Source organism: Trachypithecus francoisi, unplaced genomic scaffold, assembly GCF_009764315.1.
Source record: "Trachypithecus francoisi isolate TF-2019V2 unplaced genomic scaffold, Tfra_2.0 Lachesis_group12, whole genome shotgun sequence".
In the NCBI taxonomy this organism is placed as follows: domain Eukaryota; kingdom Metazoa; phylum Chordata; class Mammalia; order Primates; family Cercopithecidae; genus Trachypithecus; species Trachypithecus francoisi.
The window spans coordinates 103,657,452-103,680,535 of record NW_022681457.1 but is presented as its reverse complement, the minus strand read 5'-3'; the positions used below and the strand labels follow the sequence as shown (position 1 = coordinate 103,680,535).

The 23,084-nt window shown below is 51.3% G+C and overlaps 1 protein-coding gene across 6 annotated transcripts in view; it reads right to left on the bottom strand.

Moving 5' to 3' along the window:
• Positions 1 to 11,024: 11,024 nt before the first annotated feature.
• ECE1 (endothelin converting enzyme 1) overlaps positions 11,025 to 23,084 on the bottom strand; it is a 133,776-nt gene continuing 121,716 nt past the window's right edge. For 4 of the 6 annotated variants that reach the window (XM_033227955.1, XM_033227956.1, XM_033227952.1 and 1 more), the window contains exons 15-19: positions 22,894 to 23,004; positions 22,103 to 22,170; positions 19,857 to 20,047; positions 15,527 to 15,622; positions 13,303 to 13,916 (exon numbers count right to left, since the gene is read on the bottom strand). In XM_033227955.1, the coding sequence (XP_033083846.1) occupies positions 13,740 to 13,916; positions 15,527 to 15,622; positions 19,857 to 20,047; positions 22,103 to 22,170; positions 22,894 to 23,004 (643 nt within the window). In that variant the 3' untranslated portion in view covers positions 13,303 to 13,739. Of the gene's footprint in view, positions 13,917 to 15,526; positions 15,623 to 19,856; positions 20,048 to 22,102; positions 22,171 to 22,893; positions 23,005 to 23,084 lie in introns of all 6 variants that reach the window. The other 2 variants (XM_033227950.1, XM_033227953.1) reach the window with 2 other exon arrangements.

Genomic DNA, 23,084 nt, shown 5'->3' with positions numbered 1-23,084 from the left:
AACTTAATCAGACAGTAACTCAGTTGCACTGCTATTTCACTGCTTGAGCAAATTGGCATGTTCCCTGATACCTGGTATGCAGCTACTGACTTGGCAAATGCCTTTTGCTCCATCCCTGTCCATAAAGACCACCAGAAGCAGTTTGCTTTCAGCAACACCTTCACTGTCCTATCTCAGGGATATATCAACTCTCCAGCTTTTTTTTTTTTTTTAAGATGGAGTCTTGGCGGGGTGCGGTGGCTCATGCCTGTAATCCCAGCACTTTGGGAGGCTGAGGCGGGTGGATCACGAGGTCAGGAGATCGAGACCATCCTGGTTAACACAGTGAAACCCCGTCTCTATTAAAAATACAAAAAATTAGCCAGGCGTGTTGGTGGGCGCCTGTAGTCCCAGCTACTCAGGAGGCTGAGGCAGGAGAATGGCGTGAACCCAGGAGGCGGAGCTTGCAGTGAGCCCAGATTGCACCACTGCACTCCAGTCACAAACAAATGACCAATGATTTCTAGGCGCATTTCCACATCTCATATGCAGTGAAGTGAGCTGCTTGATCAGAAGCAATACTGTAAAAATCCATGGAGCTGGGTGTTGTGGCTCATATATGTAATCCCAGCACTTTGGGAGGCTGAGGCAGGCAGCTCACCTGAGGTCAGGAGTTTGAGACCATCCTGGCCAACATGGTGAAACCCTGTCTCTACTAAAAATACAAAAAAATTAGCCAGGTGTGGTGTCACAGGCCTGTAATCCCAGCTACTCAGGAGGCTGAGGCAGGAAAATCACTTGAACCTGGGAGGTAGAGGTTGCAGTGAGCCAATATCATGCCAGGGCACTCCAGCCTGGGTGACAGAGGAAGACTCCGTCTCAAAAAAAAAAAACAAAAAAAATGGCCAGGCGTGGTGGCTCACACCTGTAATCCCAACACTTTGGGAGGCCGAGGTGGGTGGATCACGAGGTCAGGAGATCGAGACCATCCTGGCTAGCACAGTGAAACCCCGTCCCCACTAAAAATACAAAAAAATTAGCCAGGCATGGTGGCGGGCGCCTGTAGTCCCAGCTACTCGGGAGGCTGAGGCAGGACAATGGCATGAACCCAGGAGGTAGAGCTTGCAATGAGCTGAGATCGCTCCACTGCACTCCAGCCTGGGCAACAGAGTGAGACTATAAATAAATAAATAAGTAAATGTTGGTTATGGTTGGTAATTTTAGCAGAAGTATTATTCATAGGGAAGACAAATCCATATCATATCCAGAGTGAGTGTCTATCCCAATAAAAACAAAGTACTGCTCCTTCCATGATAGAAGTGGTACAATGTAATTAACCTGTCCTCAGGTAGTTAGCTAATAGCCCTAGGGAATGGTGCCATATCTGAGGCTTAGCATTGACCTCTACTGCTAGCAGGTGGGGTGACAGCAGTGTCTGTAGCCAGATAGACTTTGGTGAGTGGAAGTTTGTATTGTTGAGGCTATGCATAACCCTATCCCTGCCACCATGGCCACTTGGTGTCTGAGCCCATTTGGTGATGACAAACATCTTGACTAGAGAAACAAGCTGATTGGAATCCACAAAATGGGTCATCCTAGCCACTTGGTTATTATTACTATTATTATCACTATTGAGACAGAGTATCGCTCTGTTGCCCAGGCTGGAGTGCAGTGGTAAAATTTTGGCTCACTGCAGCCTCAACTTTCCAGGCTCAAGTGATCCTCCCACTTCAGCCTGCCAAGTAGCTGGGACTACAGGCACACGCTACCATGCTCAGCTAATTTTTATATTTTTTGTAGAGATGGGATTTCACCATGTTGCCCATGCTGGTCATGCAGTGATGCAATCTCAGCTAACTGCAAACTCCACCTTCCGGGTTCAAGCAATTCTCCTGCCTTAGCCTCCCAAAGTAGCTAAGACTACAGGTGCCTACCACCACACTCAGCTAATTTTTGTATATTTTTAGTAGAGACTGGGTTTCACCGTGTTGGCCAGGCTGGTCTCAAACACCTGACCTCAAGTGATCTGCCAGCCTTGGTCTCCCAAAGTGCTGGAGTTACAGGCATGAGCCAATGCACCCAGCCCATTTGATTTTTTTTTTTTTTTTTTTTTTGAGACGGAGTCTCACTCTGTCACCAGGCTGGAGTGCAGTGGCACAATCTTGGCTCACTGCAACCTCCACCTCCCGGGTTCAAAGGATTCTCCTGCCTCAGCCTCCCGAGTAGCTGGGATTACAGGTGCATGCGACCATGCCCAGCTAATTTTTGTATTTTTAGTAGAGACAGGGTTTCACCATGTTGACTATAATGGTCTTGATCTCCTGACCTCGTGATCCACCCACCTTGGCCTCTGAAAGTGCTGGGATTACAGGCGTGAGCCACCGCACCTGGCCTCACTTTTTTTTTTTTTTTTGAGACGGAGTCTCGCTGTGTCACCCAGGCTGGAGTGCAGTGGCGCGATCTCGGCTCACTACAAGCTCTGCCTCCCGGGTTCACGCCATTCTCCTGCCTCAGCCTCCGAGTAGCTGGGACTACAGGCGCCCGCCACCACACCCGGCTAATTTTTTGTATTTTTAGTAGAGACGGGGTTTCACCGTGTTAGCCAGGATGGTCTCGATCTCCTGACCTTGTGATCTGCCCGCCTCGGCCTCCCAAAGTGCTGGGATTACAGGCTTGAGCCACCGCACCCAGCCCCCACTTGATTATTAAAATCCTCTTCTGCTAGCTGGGTGTGGGTGGCTCACGCCTATAATCCAGCCTGGCCAACATGGCGAAACCCCATCTCTACTAAAAATACACAAATTAGTTGGGCATGGTGGCGCATGCCTGTAACTCCAGCTACTCGGGAGGCTGAGGCAGGAGAATTGCTTAAACCCAGGAGGTAGAGGTTGCAGTGAGCCAAGATCAGGCCATTGCATTCCAGCCTGAGCAACAGAGTGAGACTTTGTCCAAAAACAACAACAACAACAACAACAACAAAAACCAGGAGAGTAGTTATCCATAGAGGATGGTGGGGCTCTGCTTCCAAATCCTAAGGGTCTGCACTGTGATTCACCTAGAGGGGTCTACCGAAGACTGCAGACAACTCTATCTGCTAATGACACTCCAAGTGCCATGGGATCTGCTGTATCCTATGGCCCAAGTGGCAGAGCAGCTTGCACAGCAGCCTGGACCTATTTCAGAGCCTTCTCTTCTTCTGAGTTCCACTCAAAACTAGCAGTTTTTTTCCCATTCCAGAGAGTGTAGCTAAAAATAAATAAATAAATAATCTAAAACTAGCAGCTTTTCAGATCACTCAGTAAATGGGTCAGAGCAAAACACCCAAATGTGAAATACATGGTCTCCAAAATCCAAAGGGACCCACCAGGCCTTGTGCCTCTTTCTTGGTTGTAGGAGGGTCCAGCTGCAACAAAGCATTCTTCATCTTAGAAAGGATATCTCCTTGAGGTCAGAAGTTCAAGACCAGCCTGGCCAACATGGTAAAACCTGGTCTCTACTAAAAATTCAAAAATGAGTCAGGCATGGTGGTACATGCCTGTAATCCCAGCTACTCGGGAGGCTGAGGCAGTGAATTGCTTGAACCCAGGAGGCAGATGTTGCAGTGAGCCAAGATCATGCCATTGTATTCCAGCACTCCAGCCTGGGTGACAGAGTGAGACTCCATCAAAAAAAAAAAAAAAAAAAAAAGGAAGGACTATCTCAACATTCCTGAGACCACTGGATCCTTAGAAATGTCACCAGAGTAGAAGGCCCCTGAATTTTAGTTACCATGCAGGCTGAGCTCCCACCATGAACTGGGTATTGAATTTACCAATAAGGACAGAGTAGTTGCTGCTTCTTGCTCACTAGGTGCATTCAGCACAGTATCATCAATGTGATAGGCTGGTATGGCATCTTGGGTAAAAGAGAAAGCAATCAACATCCCTGTGAACAGCTGGGTGCGGTGGCTCATGCCTGTAATCCTAGCACTTTGAGAGGCTGAGGCAGGAGGACTGCCTGAAGCCAGGATTTTTTGTATAGATTGCTACAAAAAAAAAAAAAAAACCAAACAAACAAAAAAGACCTGTGAACTAAATTATGACAAAAAGGTAGAGAGTTGGCCAGGCATGGTGGCTCACATCTGTAATTCCAGCACTTTGGGAGACTGAGGCGGGTGGATCACCTGAGGTCAGGAGTTCAAGACCAGCCTGGCCAACATGGTGAAACCCCATCTCTACTAAAAATACAAAAATTAGCTGGGTGTGGTAGCACACACCTGTAATTCCAGATAGTCAGGAGGTTGAGGCAGGAGAATCGCTTGCATCCAGGAGGCGGAGATTGCAGTGAGCCGAGATCACGCCATTGCACTCCAGCCTGGGTAACAGATAAGACTCCATCTTTTTGTTGTTGTTTGTTTGTTTGTGACGGAGTCACAAATTCACCATATGGAATTCACCATAATTGACTGGTCTTACCATGTTCCCCATTAGCCTGAAGCAGCTGGTTTGACAGAATAGTGAATTGCCTTTTGAAGACTCAGTGACAATGCTATCTAGGTGACAATACCTTGCAGGGCTGGGGTAATGCCCTGCAGGATGCTGTACATCCTGTAAATCAGTGTCCAGCATATGGTTCTATTTCTCTTACAGCCAGGTTTCCCAGGGCCAGGAGTCAAAGGGTAGAAATTAGAAGTGGCTCCAATCACCTTTATTTATTTATTTATTTAAGACGGAATCTCGCTCTGTCACTAGGCTGGAGTGCAGTGGCGTGATCTCAGCTCACTGAAACCTCCGGCTCTCTTCTTCAAGTGATTCTCTTGCCTCAGCCTACTGACTAGTTGGGATTACAGGCACACACCACCATGCCTAGCTAATTTTTGTATTTTTAGTAGAGAAGGGGTTTCACCATGTTGGCCAGGATGGTCTTGATCTTCTGACTTCGTGTTCTGCCTGCCTCGGCCTCCCAAAGTGCTGGGATTACAGGTGTGAACCACTGCACCTGGCCTCCAATCACTTTTATCCCTACCAATGCACTAGCAGCATTTCTGCTTCCCGTCCCCATGACCTTAGGCTCTGCTAATTTAGAGGTTGGTTCCAAAGGGAGAAATGCTTCCACTAGGCGACACAATGATTACATTGAACTGGAGGTTGAGGCTGCCACTCAGTCGCCTTGTGCTCCCCTTGGCCAAAATTAATAGGCAAAGAAGGAGGTCACTGTACTGGCTGGGATGACTGGCCTTGATTACCAAGGGGACCCTGTATTGCTGCTACACAACAGAGGTAAAGAAGAGTATATCTGGAATACAGGAGCTCCCTTAGGGCATCTGTTAATACACACAGTCTTTGTCTTATGATGATTTGACTTATGATTTTTTTGACTTTATGATGGGCAGAAGTGATACACATTCAGTAGAAACTGTTTTTTGAATTGTCAATTTTGGTCTCTTCCTGGGCTAGCAATACAGAGTACAATGCTTTCTCATGATGCTGGGCAGTGGCGGCGACTGTGGCTCCCAGTCAGCCACATGATCACGAGGGTAGACAGCTGATACTGTATTCTACAGTGTGCTGTATTTAATAAATTACGTGAGATAGTCAACATATCTAGTCAACAATAGGCTTTGTGTTAGATGATTTTGCCTAACCACAGGCTAATGGAAGTGTTCTGAGCACATTTAAGGGCTAAGCTATGATGTTCAGTAGGTTAGATGCATTAAGTGCATTTTCAATTTAGGGTATTTACAGCTTAAGATGGATTTATCAGGGCCAGATGCAGTGGCTCACACCTGTAATCTCAGCGCTCAGGCCAAGGCAGGCAGATCACTTGAGCCCAGGAGTTCAAGACCGGCCTGGGCCACATGGTGAAACCCCGTCTCTACTAAAAATACAAAAAATTTAGCCAGGCGTGATAGTGCGTGGAGGCTGAGGTGGGAGGATCACCTGAGCTTGGGAAGTAGAGGCTGCAGTGAGCCAAGATTGCACCACTGCCCTCCAACCTGGGTGACAGAGTGAGACCCCATCTCAAAAAAAAAAAAAAAAAGATGGATTTATCAGGACATAACCTCATTGTAAGTGGAGGAGCATCAGTACCACATCCTGTGACTAAAATAAACAAAAGCGACAACAGCCCAATTCAGGCAGGAATATTAATGGTCCAGGAATCTCAGGAATGAAGGTTTGGGTCACCCCAGCAGGCAAAGAACCATGACCAGATGAGGTGCTTGCTGAGGGAAAAGGAAATGCACAGAGGGCAGTGGAGGAAGGGAATTCTAAAGACCAGCTCTGACCACATGACCAGTTGCAGAAATGAGCACAATAATAACTATGAGTATTTCTTCCTTACTTTGTTACGAATGTTTGTATATAGATTAACCAAATATTTTTGTTTTCTTCCCTCTTATTCCCTTATCATCTAACATGAGATGTATTAATAATTTAAGTGGGGTGCGGGGCTCACGCCTATAATCCCAGCTTTTTTTTTTTTTTTTTTTCTGAGACGGAGTCTCGCTCTGTCGCCCAGGCTGGAGTGCAGTGGCCGGATCTCAGCTCACTGCAAGCTCCGCCTCCCGGGTTCACACCATTCTCCTGCCTCAGCCTCCCGAGTAGCTGGGACTATAGGCGCCCGCCACTGCGCCCGGCTAGTTTTCTGTATTTTTTTTAGTAGAGACGGGGTTTCACCATGTTAGCCAGGATGGTCGCGATCTCCTGACCTCGGGATCCGCCCGTCTCGGCCTCCCAAAGTGCTGGGATTACAGGCTTGAGCCACCGCGCCCGGCCAATCCCAGCTTTTTGGGAGGGCAAGGCAGGCAATTACTTGAGGCCAAGGAGTTTGAGACCAGTCTGGGCAACATGGCAAAACCCTGTCTCTACAAAAAATACAAAAAATTAGCTGGGGGTGGTGGTGTGCACCTGTAGTCCCAGCTACTGGGGAGGCTGAGGTGGGAGGATTGCCTGAGTCCAGGAGGTGGAGGCTACAGTGAGCCGAGATTGTACCACTGCACTCCAGCCTGGGTGATAGAGTGAGACGCTGTCTCAAAATAAACAAATAAATAAAATAATAGTTAACTTTATATTACGGTATTTAGGTTACAGGATATCAAAAGAGAAGAATGAACATTATCCAAGGATTTTGTATCTTCTCCTGGGGAAGGGTTGGTGTGTTTTTGGTTGCATGCAGGATTGTTGTACCATGTTAGGTGTAAGTATGACTTTGTTATTGTGTGTATTTGGAAATGAAGTGTGGTTTAAGGATATCAATGAGGAAAATTAAAATTCTTCCATGATTTTTAAAACTTTTTTCTTTAGCCTCAGTCTAGTTAGTCTTTCCTACTAGAGTGATTGATTGATTGATGGAGACAGACTCTCACTCTGTCATCCAGGCTGGAGTGCAGTGGTGCAATCACAGTTCACTACATCCTTGACCTCCTGGGCTCAAGTGATCCTCCCACCTCAGCCTCCAGAGTAGCTGGGACTACAGGCACATGCCACCACACTCTGCTAATTTTTGTATTTTTTTGTAGAGACGGGGGTCTTGCTACGATGTTCAGGCTGGCCTCAAACTCGTGGGCTCAAGCAATCTTCAGGTTCCCAAAGCGCTGGAATCACAGGTATGAGCCATTGCACCCAGCTTCCCTATCTTTTTAAAAAAGAGATGGAGTTGCAGCCTCTTTCTTTTTTTTTTTTTTGGTGACAGGGTCTCACTCTGTCACCCAGGCTGGAGTGCAGTGACGTGATCTCAGCTCACTGCAACTTCTGCCTCCTGGCTCAAGCAAACCTCCCACCTCAGCCTCCCAAGTGGTTGGGACCACAGGCATGTGCCACCACACCAGGCTAATTTTTGTATTTTTAGTAAAGACAGGTGTCTTGCTGTGTTGCCCAGGCTGGTCTCGAACTCCTGAGTTCAAGTGGTCCTCCTGCCTCGGCCTTCCAAAGTGCTGGGATTACAGGCATGTGCCACTGCACAAGTGCCCCCTTTATCCTATACCAATTCCCACATAGACACAGAAGTATTGCTTGCTGTCTAATCCATTCTAAGTGTTCAATTTCTCTATTCCCACACCAATACCATATATGTAATTTACTATCGCTTTATAACATTTTGATTGGGCCAGCTACTTCATTGTTCTATTTTCTCAAAAGTGTCTTGCTTGGCTACTTTTTTTTTTTTTTTGAGATGGAGTCTTGCTCTGTTACCCAGGCTGGAGTGCGATGGCGTGATCTCGGTTCACTCCCGGGTTCACGCCATTCTCCTGCTCAGCCTCCCAAGTAGCTGGGACTACAGGCACCCGCCACCACGCCCGGCTAATTTTTTGTATTTTTAGTAGAGACGCGGTTTCACTGTGTTAGCCAGGATGGTCTTGATCTCCTGACCTCATGATCCACCCGCCTCAGCCTCCCAAAGTGCTGGGATTACAGGCATGAGCCACCATGCCCGGCCTACTCCCTCCTTTTAAAGCAAGGCAGGAGCAGAGTCTGGGTGAGTTTTGTCCCTGGCACGGGTGCCTGTGCAGGCCATCACTCTGTCTACCATGGGATGTAAATCCTGGGTCAAGGCTCACCTGGAATATCTCCTGTCTAGGAAGTCTTCTCTGGTCACCCTAGCCCACCAGGTTGTCCTGTCCCCGGCACTGGTGTATTGTGGGGTGGTCCCTTCAGTCACTTCAGTCATATGTTGCTTATGGCTATCTGCCCTCCAGCATCCTTCAATCCCCCCGTCCATGTAGCCAAGTCACTGAGCCCTGCTATGTGCCTGGCCCCCAGCCAGACACTGGGCTGCTGGAAATGGTGCTGGCACCTCCAGAGCCCAGAGAATTGGGACCTCTGTGTCATGGATTGAATTGTCTTCCCCCTCCAAATTCATGTCTTGAAGTCCTAAACCCCAGCACCCCAGAATGTGACCTTATTTGAAAATAGGGGCCGGAGGCAGGTGGATCACTTGAGAACAGAGTGAGACTCCATCTAAAGAAAAAAAAAAAAAAAAAGGCCAGGCACGGTGGCTCACACCTGTAATCCCAGCACTTTGGGAGTCCGAGGCGGGCGGATCACAAGGTCAGATCGACACCATCCTGGCCAACACGGTGAAACCCCGTCTCTACTAAAAATACAAAAAACTAGCTGGGCATGGTGGCAGGCGCCTGTAGTCCCAGCTACTCGGGAGCGGGCAGGAGAATGGCATGAACCCAGGAGACAGAGCTTTCAGTGAGCCGAGATCGTGCCACTGCACTCCAGCCTGGGCAACAGAGCAAGACTCCGTCTCAAAAAAAAAAAAAAAAAGGCCAGCTGCTGTGGCTCACCCCTATAATCCCAGCACTTTGGGAGGCCGAGATGGGCGGATCACCTGAGGTTGGGAGTTTGAGACCAGCCTGACCAACATGGAGAAACACCATCTCTACTAAAAACACAAAAAATTAGCCGGGCATGGTGGCATCGTGTGCCTGTAATCCCAGCTACTTGGGAGGCTGAGGCAGGAGAATCGCTTGAACCCAGGAGGTGGAGGCTGCGATGAGTCGACATCACGTCATTGCACTCCAGCCTGGGCAATGAGAACGAAACTCTGTTTCAGAAAAAAAAAGAAAAAAATTGAAAATAGGGTCATTGCTGATGTAATTAGCTAAAATGAGGTTATTAGGGTTGGCCCTAATTTGACTGGTGTCTTCATAAAAGGGGGAAATTTGGACAGAGACAGGCACGCCTGCAGGGAGAATACCATATGAAGATGAAGGCAGAGGCCCGGCTGATGCTTCTACAAGCCAAGGAGCACCAAAAGTTGCCAGAAGCTAGGAGAGCCTGGAACCGAGTCTTCCTCACAGCCCTCAGGAGTCAATGTCGCCAACACCTTGATCTTGGACTTTGAGCCTCCAGAACTGGGAGCTATGCAAGCTCCCAAGTTTGTGGTACTTTGTTAGGGTGGCCCTAGCAAACTCATACACTCTGATAGAAGCCTGTGTGAATTTCCTGATACTGACTGGGAGGTTAGGAAGGGCTTCCTAGAGGAGGAGATGCTGAGCTGCGGTTTCAAGGATGGGTAGTTTATCAGGCAAGAACATTCCAGGCAGAGTGAAAAACATATGCAAACCCCAGGAGGTACAGTGACCATCAGAGACTCTTCCTTGAACTTTTCTTTCCTTTTTTTTTGAGACACAGTCTTGCTCTGTCGCCCAGGCTGGAGTGCAGTGGCGTGATCTCGGCTCATTGCAACCTCTGCCTTCCAGGTTCAAGTGAGTCTCCTGCCTCAGCCTCCTGAGTAGCTGGGACTACAGGCGTGCACCTCTGTGCCCAGCTAATTTTTGTGTTTTTAGTAGAGATGGGGTTTCCCCATGGTCACCAGGCTGGTCTCGAACTCCTGACCTCAAGTGATCCACCTGTCTCAGCCTCCCAAAGTGCTGGGATTACAGGCGTGAGCCACTGTGCCCGGCTTTTTCTTTTTCTTTTTTTTGAGATGGAGTCTCGCTCTGCTGCCCAGGCTGGAGTACAGTGGTGCGATCTCAGCTCACTGCAACCTCTGCCTCCCAGGTTCAAGCGATTCTCTCACCTCAGCCTCCCAAGTAGCTACGATTACAGGTGTGCACCATCACACCTGGCTAATTTTTGTATTTTTAGTAGAGCTGGGGTTTCACCACGTTGGTCAGTCTGGTCTCAAACTCCTGACCTCAAGTGATCCATCTGCCTCGGCCTCCCAAAAGTGCTGGGATTGCAGGCACGAGTCACCGCACCCGGCCCTCCTTGAACCTTTCTTTTATTTTCCCTACTGCCTGCCCTGCCCAAGCATCTGAGACCTGGAAACTCCCTTGCTCGAAGATAACAGAAAAATTATTTTTACCAGGAGACCTCTTGGACCCAGGTGGTGATGTGCATCATTCTCACCAGCAGGGGGTGCTCACACAATTGTAGGTGAAGGAAGGGTGGCTGGGGGCACAGGTACTGAGCAACCTTCCGGCATTTGTCAGGGTCCAAGGTCCCTGCTCTCACGGGCAAGTGCGCCCAGCCCTGGAGAAGCTAGGGTAGGCAGCCCTGTGCCGGCCTCAGGACACACAGCACCCTGGGAGGACAGACACCCAGACACATGGCCCTCCTTACAAGTACTTTATTTCCACTACAATAGTGCCACACCAAAACTACAGTAGCACAAAACATAATACAAAAAATAGATTCCCAGCTCCCAACTCCATGTCCACGCACCCACAGAGAAGCCAGCCCTATGGCTCCCCAGGCCTAGGGGGAGGGGTCTCACTTCAACTTCCTTAAAGCTTTGGAGTGGGTAGTAGCAGTGGCAGGGGCTTCCACCCCTGTTGGGCCTGAGCCCTTCTTCCCCAACCCACTGCCGGCCCCGGCAGACCTGAGCCATGAGTGTGGTCTCCATTCCCTCGGTCTGCACCCCCAGCCCTAGGACAGCTGCCTCAGTCCAGGGGGTCCAAGCCCATGGTGCTGGTGCTGACACTGCAGGCCCATCTCCACGTGGAAGGCAGGAGGGTCAGGGGAGGGGAGGCAGAGGGGACACCATGGCTGGGAGAAGCCCACCTCTATGTGGCAAGGGGACTACGGCCGCCTCCTACCCTAGTTCCTTCTCGGGTTCCTGTCTCCTCTGCAGAGCTACCAGGATTGCCGCGTGCTGGGACCAGGGCCTCCCTCTGGAATCCACTCTCAACACCCTGCACCAGCTCGGAGGCTGACCCCAAGGTGGCAGGAGTGTCCCTGTGCTGTATGCTTCCTCTCAGGCAGGAGGATTCCAGCTTCCTGGGTGAGGGGAGCCCAGTGTCCGGGCAGGGCTGGGTCAGGAGGCCTAGGCTGCCGAGGTGGAAAAGCGGTGGCTGTGGTGGGCTCTCCCCCCGCTCTGTCTTGGGGCCTGGCTTCCCCACTGGACGGCAGAGACTGCTCCAGGTGCTTCCACTTGGTGGAGCCTGTGAATCTGCTATTGGAGAAGCTGTGGTCTCAGGCAAGGGACAGACACCACCGGCCAGACTGGGTTGAGGAACCTTCCTCTCACAGTGTTCCCTGGCTAAAAGCATCCCTCAAAGGGGAGTCCATCCATCTAGCTACAAGTACTATCTTGATTCAACCCAGGGGCCAACAATGGACTGTCACCCAGGGTAAGTCCAGCAGTTCTGCAGTCTTCCAATGCCCCATGCTGCGGGCCTGCAGGTCAGAGCTCCTGGGCTGCTGTGGGGGTTAGTCCTGCAGGCACCGGGGAAATGGGGCTACAGCCTGTGCCTCTGTCAGGACACCTGGGGGCTGCACTGAGGAGGCCAAGGAGCATCTGGGGCAGGGGCTGTCTCCTTGGGGTGGAGACTGGTGGCTGCAGCCTCAGATAAGGCACTAGAGGACTGGACTGGTCCTGGGAGCCAGGCCCAGCCACGTGGTGGATGACGGTGCTTAGAGAGAGAGAGGATTTGGGTCCTGCAGGAGGTGAGAGCTGTTTTCTCTTTTCTTTTTTTTTTTTGAGGCGGAGTCTCCCTCTGTCACCCAGGCTGGAGTGCAGTGGCACAATCTCAGCTCACTGCAACCTCTGCCTCCTGAGTTCCAGCGATTCTCTTGCCTTAGCCTCCCGAGTAACTGGGATTACAGGTGCCCGTCACCACACCCGGCTTATTTTTGTATTTTTTTTAGTAGAGATGGGGTTTCACCACATTGGCCAGGCTGGTCTCGAACTCCTGACCTCAGGTGATCCGCCCACCTCGACCTCCCAAAGTGCTGGGATTACAGGAGTAAGCCACCATACCCAGCCTATTTTCTCTTTTCTCCTTTCCCTGGGGAAGAGGTGGCCAGACAGACCCTGGTGTGGCTGGGATGGGGGACTGCTGCAGAGAGGTAATGGGCCCCTGAGATAGACATGGGACAGCCTGAAAAAGTGGGACCGAGAGGGGACACCTGTGGCCAGCAGTGTATCTCTGATAGAGTCTCACCCTGCAGGGCTCCTGCAGTCTGGCTTCAGGGTGCTTGGTACCCCCAGATGATGTTTGAGGGTCCTGACCTGGCCTCATTCTGCCATAGCCATCAGTCCCCTGCTGTGGCTTTGGGGATCAGAACTTCCCTGCTAGGGCTCCCACTGTTGGACTCAGGGGACAGAGGCAGGCTAGTTGAAGGGGCAGTACCCATGAGCTGGGACCTCCCAGAGCCAGCTCCTCCCTCTGCCTGGCCTCCACACCTCTACTGGTCTCCACACCTCTGCACGAGGTGACAAGAGCTGAAATCACACATCCCAGGAGCCAAGGCAGCTGTCTGATTTGGAGACTTGCTCTGTGGCCCAGAGATCCCTGCCTCAGCCCAGCCCCACAGGGAGTGGGGAAGAAAGGGAGTAAATCAGTGGGGCTTCCCTTGTCCACAGGTTATTTAGAAAAACAGAACATAATAAATATACCAATTCTTTCCTTAAAAAAAAAAGTGTTTAAATGCGTTTTTCCCTGAAGATTTCCAGTGTATTCCACAATGTTTAAAAAATAGTTTCCCCAAAAATATATCTTGAAAGCATTTGACACAGTGGTATTTGTGGCGTATCTGGCGCTTGTCAGCATGGGGCCCAGGCCTGATGAGCCACCCGCCCAACACCCGAATGCCCGCTGAAGGTGGCGCACGTGTGTGTCTGGATGTCCGGCTCTTCACAAGGGGTCAGATGGTGGGTTTTGTTGAGAGCCGACACCATGGGCTCGGTTTCAGCTGAAAACCCTCCAGTGCGGGGAAGCGGGGCCCCGGGTGGCCAAGCGGGCTGAGCAATGCCCTGGAGGCTGGACGGGGGGGCTCGTCCTCAGCCCCTTCCCCTCCTCCGTCTTGGCTCTCTCTGCTTCGTCCTTACCAGACTTCGCATTTGTGAGGCGGGTTCATGGGTGAGCCAGGTGAGCAGTGGAAGTGTTCTGAGAACTCCTTGGAATTGGAGAGGGAGCCGATGACCCGGAAGCGAGAGGGGCTGTGGGGGTCGGTGATGAGGCCTTCGTGGGAGCTCTCAGGTGTGCGGACGGAGCACCAGACCTTTGAAGGGACAACAGAGAGAGGCCAGGGTCACTGCGGGGCCCTGGGGCTGCCAGACTGTCCCCACTACAACAGCAAGGGAGGCCAGGTGCAGTGGCTCACACCTGTAATCCCAGCACTCTGGGAGCCAAGGTGGGAGGGCTGCTTGAGCCCAGGAGTTCATGACCAGCTTGAGTACAAAAAATTACAAAAAATTAAAAAATTAAAAAAAAAAAAAAAATTAACCAGGCATGGTGGTGTGCACTACGGTCCCAGCTCCTGGGAGGCTGGGGAAGTCAAGGCCGCAGTGAGCTGAGATTGTGCCACTGCATTCCAGCCTGGGTGACAGAGTGAGATCCTGTCTCAAAAAACAAAATAAAGCTGGGTGTGGTGGCTCATGCCTATAATCCCAGCATTTTGAGAGGCCAAGGGGGTGTGAATCGTTTGAGGCCAGGAATTTGAGACCAGCCTGGCAAACATGGTGAAATCCTGTGTACTAGAAATACAAAAATTAGCTGGGTGTGGTGGTGCGTCCTATAATCCCAGCTACACAGGAGGATAAGGCAGGAGAATCACTTGAACCCGGGAGGTTGACGTTACAGTGAGCTGAGATCATGCCATCGCACTCCAGGCTGGGCGACCGAGGGAGACTCCGGCTCTAAAAACACAAAACTCAGAAAAATACCACCAGGGGGATGAGCCCCCAAACTGATCCTGAGATCCCGGGGAGTCAGAAGGACCCCCTGAGTGGGTCAGGAAGAGAAAGTGGGCTAGTGTAGGGCTGGTATGTGCCACTCCCCATGCCAGCAGCCTCTAACGCAGTTGTCTCCAGACTGTTCTTCAGCCAGCGCAGCATCTCTATCTGAGGCACGCGCATTCGATTCCATCTGAACAAAGGACTGTGTCCAAACACCAGCTGGAAAAGCTTGGATTTAGTCCAGATCTCTCGTTTCCTGGACAGAATAAATTGTCTAATGGCCTGGTAGCTCTGAGTGCCAGCAGAAGGCTACCAGATGAATGCTGAGTGAAGGCATGATCTGGGGCATTTTTTTTTTTTTTTTTTTGAGACAGAATCTTGCTATGTTGCCCAGGCTGGAGTGCAGTGGCATGAACTTAGTTCACTGCAACCTCTGCCTCCTGGGTTCAAGTGATTCTCATGCCTCAGCCTCCTGAGTAGCTGGGATTATAGGCAGCCACCGCCAGGTCTGGCTATTTTTTTTTTTTTTTGTATTTTTTCATAGAGACAGGGTTTCACTATGTTGACCAGGCTGGTCTCAAACTCCTGACCTCAGGTGATCCGCTTGCCTCGGCTGCCCAAAGTGCTGCAATTACAGGCGTGGGCTGCCGTGCCTGGCTGGGCATCTTATGTTTAAGAAATCTCTAGAACCCTAGAACCAGAAGTGTCCTGAGTGATCAGCTCGTCCTCTCAATGACCAGATCCAGGAATCCCTTCACTGGCACTTTTGACCCTTCTGTGCATCTCTCTAATGACAAGGCACATGTGCTGTGCATGGTCCAGTGACTTGGGAAGTCCTCAATCTGTGGGGAACTTGCCTTTCGGCTCTCTGGGCTCCTGAAACATCAAGATCGCAGAATGCCCCATGTGTGGCATGTTTTCCTAATGGACTCACCTGTGCAAAGCCCAGAAAGAAGAGCTGGTTATTGGTGAGGCCCAGGGTAGGCAGCGTCTGCTCAGCCCCATTCTTCTTCACCCAGTTCTGGTAAGCCTGGGAGGAGAGAAAACCAAAGCTCAGGGGTTCCCATGGCAGGTGGTGAAGGAGGGGACTGGTATGGAGGTCTCAGGGAGCTCCCTCGTGTCAGGGCAGGTACTGGTTTCCGGGGATCTGGGCCTGGGCTCAGCCTAGGGGAGCCCTCTTCTTGATGTGCACTCATTTAGCCCTATGACTTAAAATACCTGCTACGCACTGATGGCTCTCACACTTACACCTTCTGCTCCAGCCCCTTCCCTGATGTGTATATTTAACTGTGCCAGCTGGACAGTCAAGATGCATCTCAAACTTAACATGGTACACACAGAATGGCAGCACGCGCACACACACACACACACACACACACTTTCCCCATCAGAGTCAAAGGTACCACCATCCATCATCTCAGGCCCCAAACCCAGAACGCTTCTTCAATTCTTCTCTTTCTCTCAGATCAAACACTGACCACTGCTCCGCTCCCGCTTCCCAGTGCTCTACCCTGTCTCTTGCCTGGACAACCTCACAACAGCTTTCTCATCAGTCTTCTGACTCAGGCTGATCCAATTCCATTCCCCTCCTGGCAAAGCAACTTCAGTGAACCTTAGGAAGCAGGTGCTGGCAACCCTTCTCTGTGGACGGCCAGAGAGTGAGTACGTTGGGATTTGTGGGCTAACAGTCGCCATTGCAATGACTCAATTCTGCTACTACAGCATTAAGGTCAGCCACATGGCCGGGCACGGTGACTCACGCCTGTAATCCCAGCACTTTGGGAGGCCGAGGCGGGTGGATCACCTGAGGTCTGGAGTTTGAGACCAGCCTGGGCAACACGGTGAAATCCCATCTCTACTAAAAAGACAAAAATTAGCCGAGGTGTGGTGGCGCATGCCTGTAATCCCAGCTACTCGGAAGGCTGAGGCAGGAGAATCACTTGAACCCGGAAGGCGGAGGTTGCAGTAGCTGAGATCATGCCACTGCACTCCAGCCTGGGTGACAGAGTGAGACCCTGTCTCAAAAAAAATAAAAAAAAAATAAAAAAAAAAAAAAGCCACAGACATGGAAACAAATGGAGCCAGCTGTGACCCCAAGAAGCTTCATCTACAAAAACAGCCTCACAGCTAGATTTGGCCCATGGGCTGTAGTTATACTGACTTGTTTTTGTTTTTAGTTTTTTTTTTTGGAGACAGGGTATCACTGTCGCCCAGGCTAAAGTGCATTGGCATAATCTGGGTTCTCCGCAACCTCCACCTCCCAGGCTCAAGCGATCCTCCCACCTCAGCCTCCTGAGTAACTGGAATCACAGATGCACACCACCATGCTCAGCTAATTTTTTTGTATTTTTGGTAGAGACGGGGTTTCACCATGTTTGCCCAGGCTGGTCTTGAAGTCGAGTTTGTGATCCACCTACCTCGGCCTCCCAAAGTGCTGGGATTACAGGTGTGAGCCACGGCGCCCAGCTGACTCTTGTTTTGTTTTTATTTATTTATTTTTTTGAGACAGAGTCTCCCTTTGTCACCCAGGCTGGAGTGCAGTGGTACAATCTCGGCTCATTGCAACCTCCACTCCCAGGCTCAAGCAATCCTCCTACCTCAGCCTCCTGAGTAACTGGAACCACAGATGCACACCACCATACCACACTAATTTTTTTGTATTTTTGGTAGAGACGGGGTTTGACCATGTTGCCCAGGCTGGTCTTGAAGTTGAGCTTGCGATCCACCTACCTCGGCCTCCCAAAGTGCCGGGATTACAGGTGTGAGCCACAGTGCCCAGCTGACTCTTGTTTTGTTTTTATTTATTTATTTTTTTGAGACAGAGTCTCGGTCTCTCGCCCTGTTACCCAGGCCGGAGTGCAGTAGCACAGTCTTGGCTCACTGCAACCTCTGCCTCCCGGGATTAAGTGATTCTCATGCCTCAGCCTCCCAAGTAGCTGGGATTACAGGCATGTGCCACCACACTTGGCTAATTTTTTTATATAAATATATACATATTTTTGAGATGGAGTCTTGCTCTGTCACCCAGGCTGGAGTGCAATGGCGCCATCTTGGCTCACTGCAACCTCCGCCTCCAGGGTTCAAGCAATTCCCTGCTTTGGCCTCCTGAGTAGCTGGGATTACAGGCGCCCGCCACCACGGCTGGCTAATTTTTGTATTTTTAGTAGAGACGGGGTTTTTTTTTTTTTTTTTTTTTTTTTTTTTTTTGAGATAGAGTCTCGCTCTGCCGCCCGGGCTGGAGTGCAGTGGCTGGATCTCAGCTCACTTCAGCTCACTGCAAGCTCCGCCTCCCGGGTTCACGTCATTCTCCTGCCTCAGCCTCCCGAGTAGCTGGGACTACAGGCGCCCGCCACCACGCCCGGCTAGTTTTCTGTATTTTTTTTTTTAGTACAGACGGGGTTTCACCGTGTTAGCCAGGATAGTCTCGATCTCCTGACCTCGTGATCCACCCGTCTCAGCCTCCCAAAGTGCTGGGATTACAGGCTTGAGCCACCGCGCCCGGCCGAGACGGGGTTTCACTATCTCGGGCAGGCTGGTCTTGAACTCCTGACATTGTAATCCACCCGCCAAGGCCTCCCAAAGTGCTGGGATTACAGGCGTGAGCCACTGCGCCCAGCCGACCCCTGTTTTAAAGGATAAGTTGAGTCATGTCATTCCTCTATTTTAAAACCCTATTGTGTCTCTCTATCCACAAAACCCAAGCTCCTTCCTCAGCCACAGCCGACAGAAGCCCAGAGTGGTCTGGTCCCTGCATTCCCGGCACTCTGCCCCACCCGTCTTCCCGTCCTTGGACGTGCCAGGCTTGTGTCTAGTTCGTGGCCTCTGCACTTGCTCTTCCTTTTGCTGAGACCATTTTCCCCAGCTTTTCCCAGGCTCTTCCTCATCATGTAGGTCTCAATGCAAATGTCATAACCCCAGAGAAGGCCTGCCGTGGCCAGCATCCCCCCGTTATTCCTCTTACCCCGTTATTGCTCATTACTTCGCCCCAGTTTATATTTGTCGCCTTATCAACAGCTGACATTGTCTTACAGATATATTATGTATTTATTTGCCTTTCTTCCCCTTCCAGCCTCCACTAAGGGTATAAGCTTTTTGAGAGCAGAATGAACTTCAAACACAGCCCCTGCTGGGTAGATTCTCAATACCTTTCGTTGACTCGTGGACTTTTTTTTTTTTTTTTTGAGATGGAGTCTGGCTCTGTTGCCCAGGCTGGCGTGCGGTGGCCGGATCTCAGCTCACTGCAAGCTCCGCCTCCCAGGTTCACGCCATTCTCCTGCCTCAGCCTCCCGAGTAGCTGGGACTACAGGCGCCCGCCTCGTCGCCAGGCTAGTTTTTTGTATTCTTTAGTAGAGACGGGGTTTCACCGTATTAGCCAGGATGGTCTCGATCTCCTGACCTTGTGATCCGCCCGTCTCGGCCTCCCAAAGTGCTGGGATTACAGGCTTGAGCCACCGCGCCCGGCTGACTCGTGGACTTTAAGCAACCTAATATCCAGTATTTCTGGGCTCAGTTTGTTTATCTGCAAAATGGGGATTATAATACCTAACAGCAAAGCTGCTAGGAATACTCCAAGCCTGGCACTTAAGAAGGCTCAATAAATGACAGCTCTATGGATTTCTGCTCTTACTGCCACGGTTGGGAGGAAGCCCTGTCTTAATCTCTCTGACAGACACTTACTGTTTTTCTCTCGTAGCCTCTGTTACCTCTCCCATCTGACTCAGGGAGCATCTCTGAGTATCTCTCTGGGTCAGCCTGTGTCTAAATCATCTTGCTTTATCTTCCCAGCAACCCAATAATGCAGATAGTAGCCTCAGAGCCAAGTCAAGTGAGGCTCAAGGAGGTTCAGTAACTTACTCCAGAACCAGGACTTGAACCCAGAACTGGCTCCACGACCAGTGTCCCTTGCCTTGGCTGCTTAGTCCCCAGGGGCCTCCCAGACCCACAGCTGGCTGACTTGGTGGTGGCCTCCCCTGCAAAGGTGAGAACAGGCAGGCTCTTCAGGCGGGTCCAGCCCGAGCCCCTCCCTGTGTCTCTGTCAGGCCAGACTCAGAAGGCACAAAGCCGTCTGGTGCCAAGCCCTGTGGCGGAGGCCTCCACAGTCACCCTCACGATTGGTCCTCACCACCCCCCATTTCGCAGAAGAGGAAACAGAAGCTCGCATGGCTGCTGCGCCTGCCCCGGTTGTCCATGATGATCCTCTACGGACAGGCATCTGGATGGAGCCAGCGCTGGGCCCAGGTGTGTGTGGGGAGCGGGGCTCTCACCCGATAGGCCGCCTTGAGGCCCCCATTATCGGCGATGTTCTCCCCCAGGGTGTGCCGCCCGTTCACTGGCTCCCCGTTCACGCTGTAGTTGCTGTACTGTTCAACCATGCACTCGGTCTGACGCTTGAAGGCCTCCACGGACGAGTTCTTCCACCACGGTCGGAGGTTCCCATCCTTGTCATACTCCCGTCCTGTGGGTCAGAGGGAGGCATCATGTCAAGGGGGGGAGTGGCAGAGCGGGGACCTGCTACTCCTCCCCTGCTCCTGGTGAGAAGTGGTTCATCCGTCCACCCCCGTCCTCCAGCCAGCATGGGGAGACGAGGTCCCTGTGAGTGCCGAGGGACATGGATGGGGAGGCCGGTCAGAGGCGGGAGAGGATGGAGGAGAGAGATCCAGGGAAAGCCCCAGCGTGGCCCGAGCCTCAGTGGGGCTTGCTTTGTTTTCTTTTTCTTTTTTTTTGAGACAGAGTCTCACTCTGCCACCCAGGCTGGAGTGCAATGGCGCAATCTCAGCTCACTGCAACCTCTGCCTCCTGGGTTCAAGTGATTCTCGTGCCTCAGCCTCCGGAGTAGCTAGGATTACAGGCATATGCCACCATGTCTAGCTGATTTCTATGTGTTTTTTTTTAGTAGAGACAGGGGAGTCTCACCATGTTGGCCAGGCTGGTTTGGAACTCCTGACCTCAACTGATCTGCCTGCCTCGGCCTCCCAAAGTGCTGGGACTACAGGTGTGAGTCACCGCGCCTGGCCTATTTTCAACACTGCCTAAGGGTCCCTGACCCTGAGTAACAGATGCCTAGGAAGAGGCAGATGGAGCCAGCCGACTTAGGATCACAAGACAGGCCCAGGCCACCCAGGTCTCTGCCTCTTCCATCTCTGCCTGGGAGTCCCCAAGGTAGGCCCAATGAGAAGGATTTTGGAGATTAGTTGGGGAGGAGGGACTGACTTCAACGCCCCTGATTGCAGGTGGACTGGAGAAGTCTCTGGAGTGGTGGAGAAATGTCCACTCCCTGCTAAACCTAATAGGAACCCCAAGTGCCGGACAACTTCCACGAGCAGGGCACTTCCCTACACACTTCACAGTCCTCCCAATCACCACGGGAGGGTGGAACCATCACGCTCCTTTTACAGACAAGACATGGGGGCCTGGAGAAATGACAGCACTTGCTAAACTTCATATAATCAGCAGGTGGCAGAGCAAGGATTTGAACCCAGATCCTTCTATCTCCAAAGCTAAGACCCTTAGAAGTGAAGGGTGCAGAGCCTGTAATCCCAGCACTTTGGGAGGCCGAGATGGGCGGATCATGAGGTCAGGAGATGGAGACCATCCTGGCTAACACGGTGAAACCCCGTCTCTACTAAAAATACATAAATTAGCCGGGCATGGTGGCAGGCACCTGCAGTCCCAGCTACTCGGGAGGCTGAGGCAGAAGAATGGTGAGAACCCGGGAGGCGGAGCTTGCAGTGAGCCGAGGTCAAACCACTGCACTCCAGCCTGGGCGACAAAGCGAGACTCCATCTCAAAAAAACAATAATAATAAATAAATAAAATAAAAAAGAAGTGAAGGGTGCAGAAAGCAGAGGCAGTGGGGCCTGGAAGATGACTGGCCCAGTCTGAAGGGGCCCAAGGAACCTGTACCAGGTAGTGGTGTGATCATAATCATAGTTCACTGTAGCCTCAAACGCCTGGGCTCAAGTGAGCCTCCTACCTCAGCCTCCCAAATAGCTAGGACTATTAAAATTTTGCCACCACGCCTGGCTAAATTTTTACTTTCTTAGTAAAAATTTTTACTTCTTAGTAGATACATTTTATTTTATTTTATTTTATTGAGAGGGAGTCTCACTCTGTCACCCAGGCTGGAGTGCAGTGGCACAATCTCAGCTCACTGCAACCTCTGCCTCCCAGATTCAAATGATTCTCCTGCCTCAGCCTCCTGAGTAGCTGGGATTACAGGCACCAGCCACCATGCCCAGGTAATTTTTATAGTTTTAGTAGAGACGGGGTTTCGCCATGTTGGCCAGGCTGGTCTTAAACTCCCGACCTCAGGTGATCTGCCTGCCTTGGCCTCCCACAGCTCTGGGATTACAGGCATGAGCCACCATGCCCAGCCTAATTTTTTTTTTAGTAGAGATGGAGGTCCTGCTATGTTGCCCAGGCTGGTCTCAAACTCCTACCCTTAAGCAATTCTCCTCTTAAAGCACTGAGATTACAGGCATGAGCCATCGTGCCCAGCTAGAATTCGTACCTTGATCATCAAAAGCATGAGTCAGTTCATGGCCCACGACGACACCGATGCCACCAAAGTTTAAGGCCCTGGAGGGAAGGACACAAAGGTGGAGGTGATGCTTTGACAGGAGGGCCTCTCACTCTTGCCCAGGTATGGGAACCTCACTTCCTGGGCTTGGAGACATAACAAAATTCCACAAGGCTCTGTGTGGATAACGGTGTGGTCATGGCCTGAGTCTCCAGCGAGGCCCGTGAAGCCTGACAGAGGCTGGGCACAGTCTGTGTGGTCGGTTGTGCCCACTGGGCACCACGCACTGTGCTAGATGCTCTACAGACCGAACTGTCCTCTTCAGTCATTGCAAAAGAGTTAGCAATGGTCACCACTGACCAACTCTAATCATGAGTAGACCAAGGCTGGGAATGGGTCAATTGCTTTGCCCAAGGGCCACACAGTCATCAAATAGCAGACATGGGATTCAAACAGAGACAGCAGCCTTAACCCTCCCCACTGCCCAGCTCTGACTGTGCTATAACATTGTCGGGGGGGCGCTTCCCTTAGGTAGGGCTCTTGATTCCATGAGATGCTCCCAGTAGCCCACTGTGCAGGGCTTCCAGATCTCACTGGAGGGAAGGAAAGTGGGTGAGGATGCTGCTTCCTCTGCAACATCTCTGACCGCCCAAGCCACCTGGACCACTGGGGCAAAGATCACATGGTGAGACTGGCTTGCTCATATGGGCCATAGGACTGGGCTGGGGGTTCACTGAGGGCTGGGGAAAAGAACTGGGGTAGGGGCCCCAGAGGCAGCCTACTTGGGTGAGGAACGCGTGTAGAATGGTGCCTGCAGGATCCCGGCCGGAAACACAATCTCATTCTTGGTGGGCGAGTAGTAGGCGTTCACCATGGGCGGGGTCATGCTCCACCTACAAGCAACACACACGCGGGAGGCCTCAGCACAGGGCGGGAGGCAGATGGGGACAGCCTGCCTGGAGTGCTGCTTAGG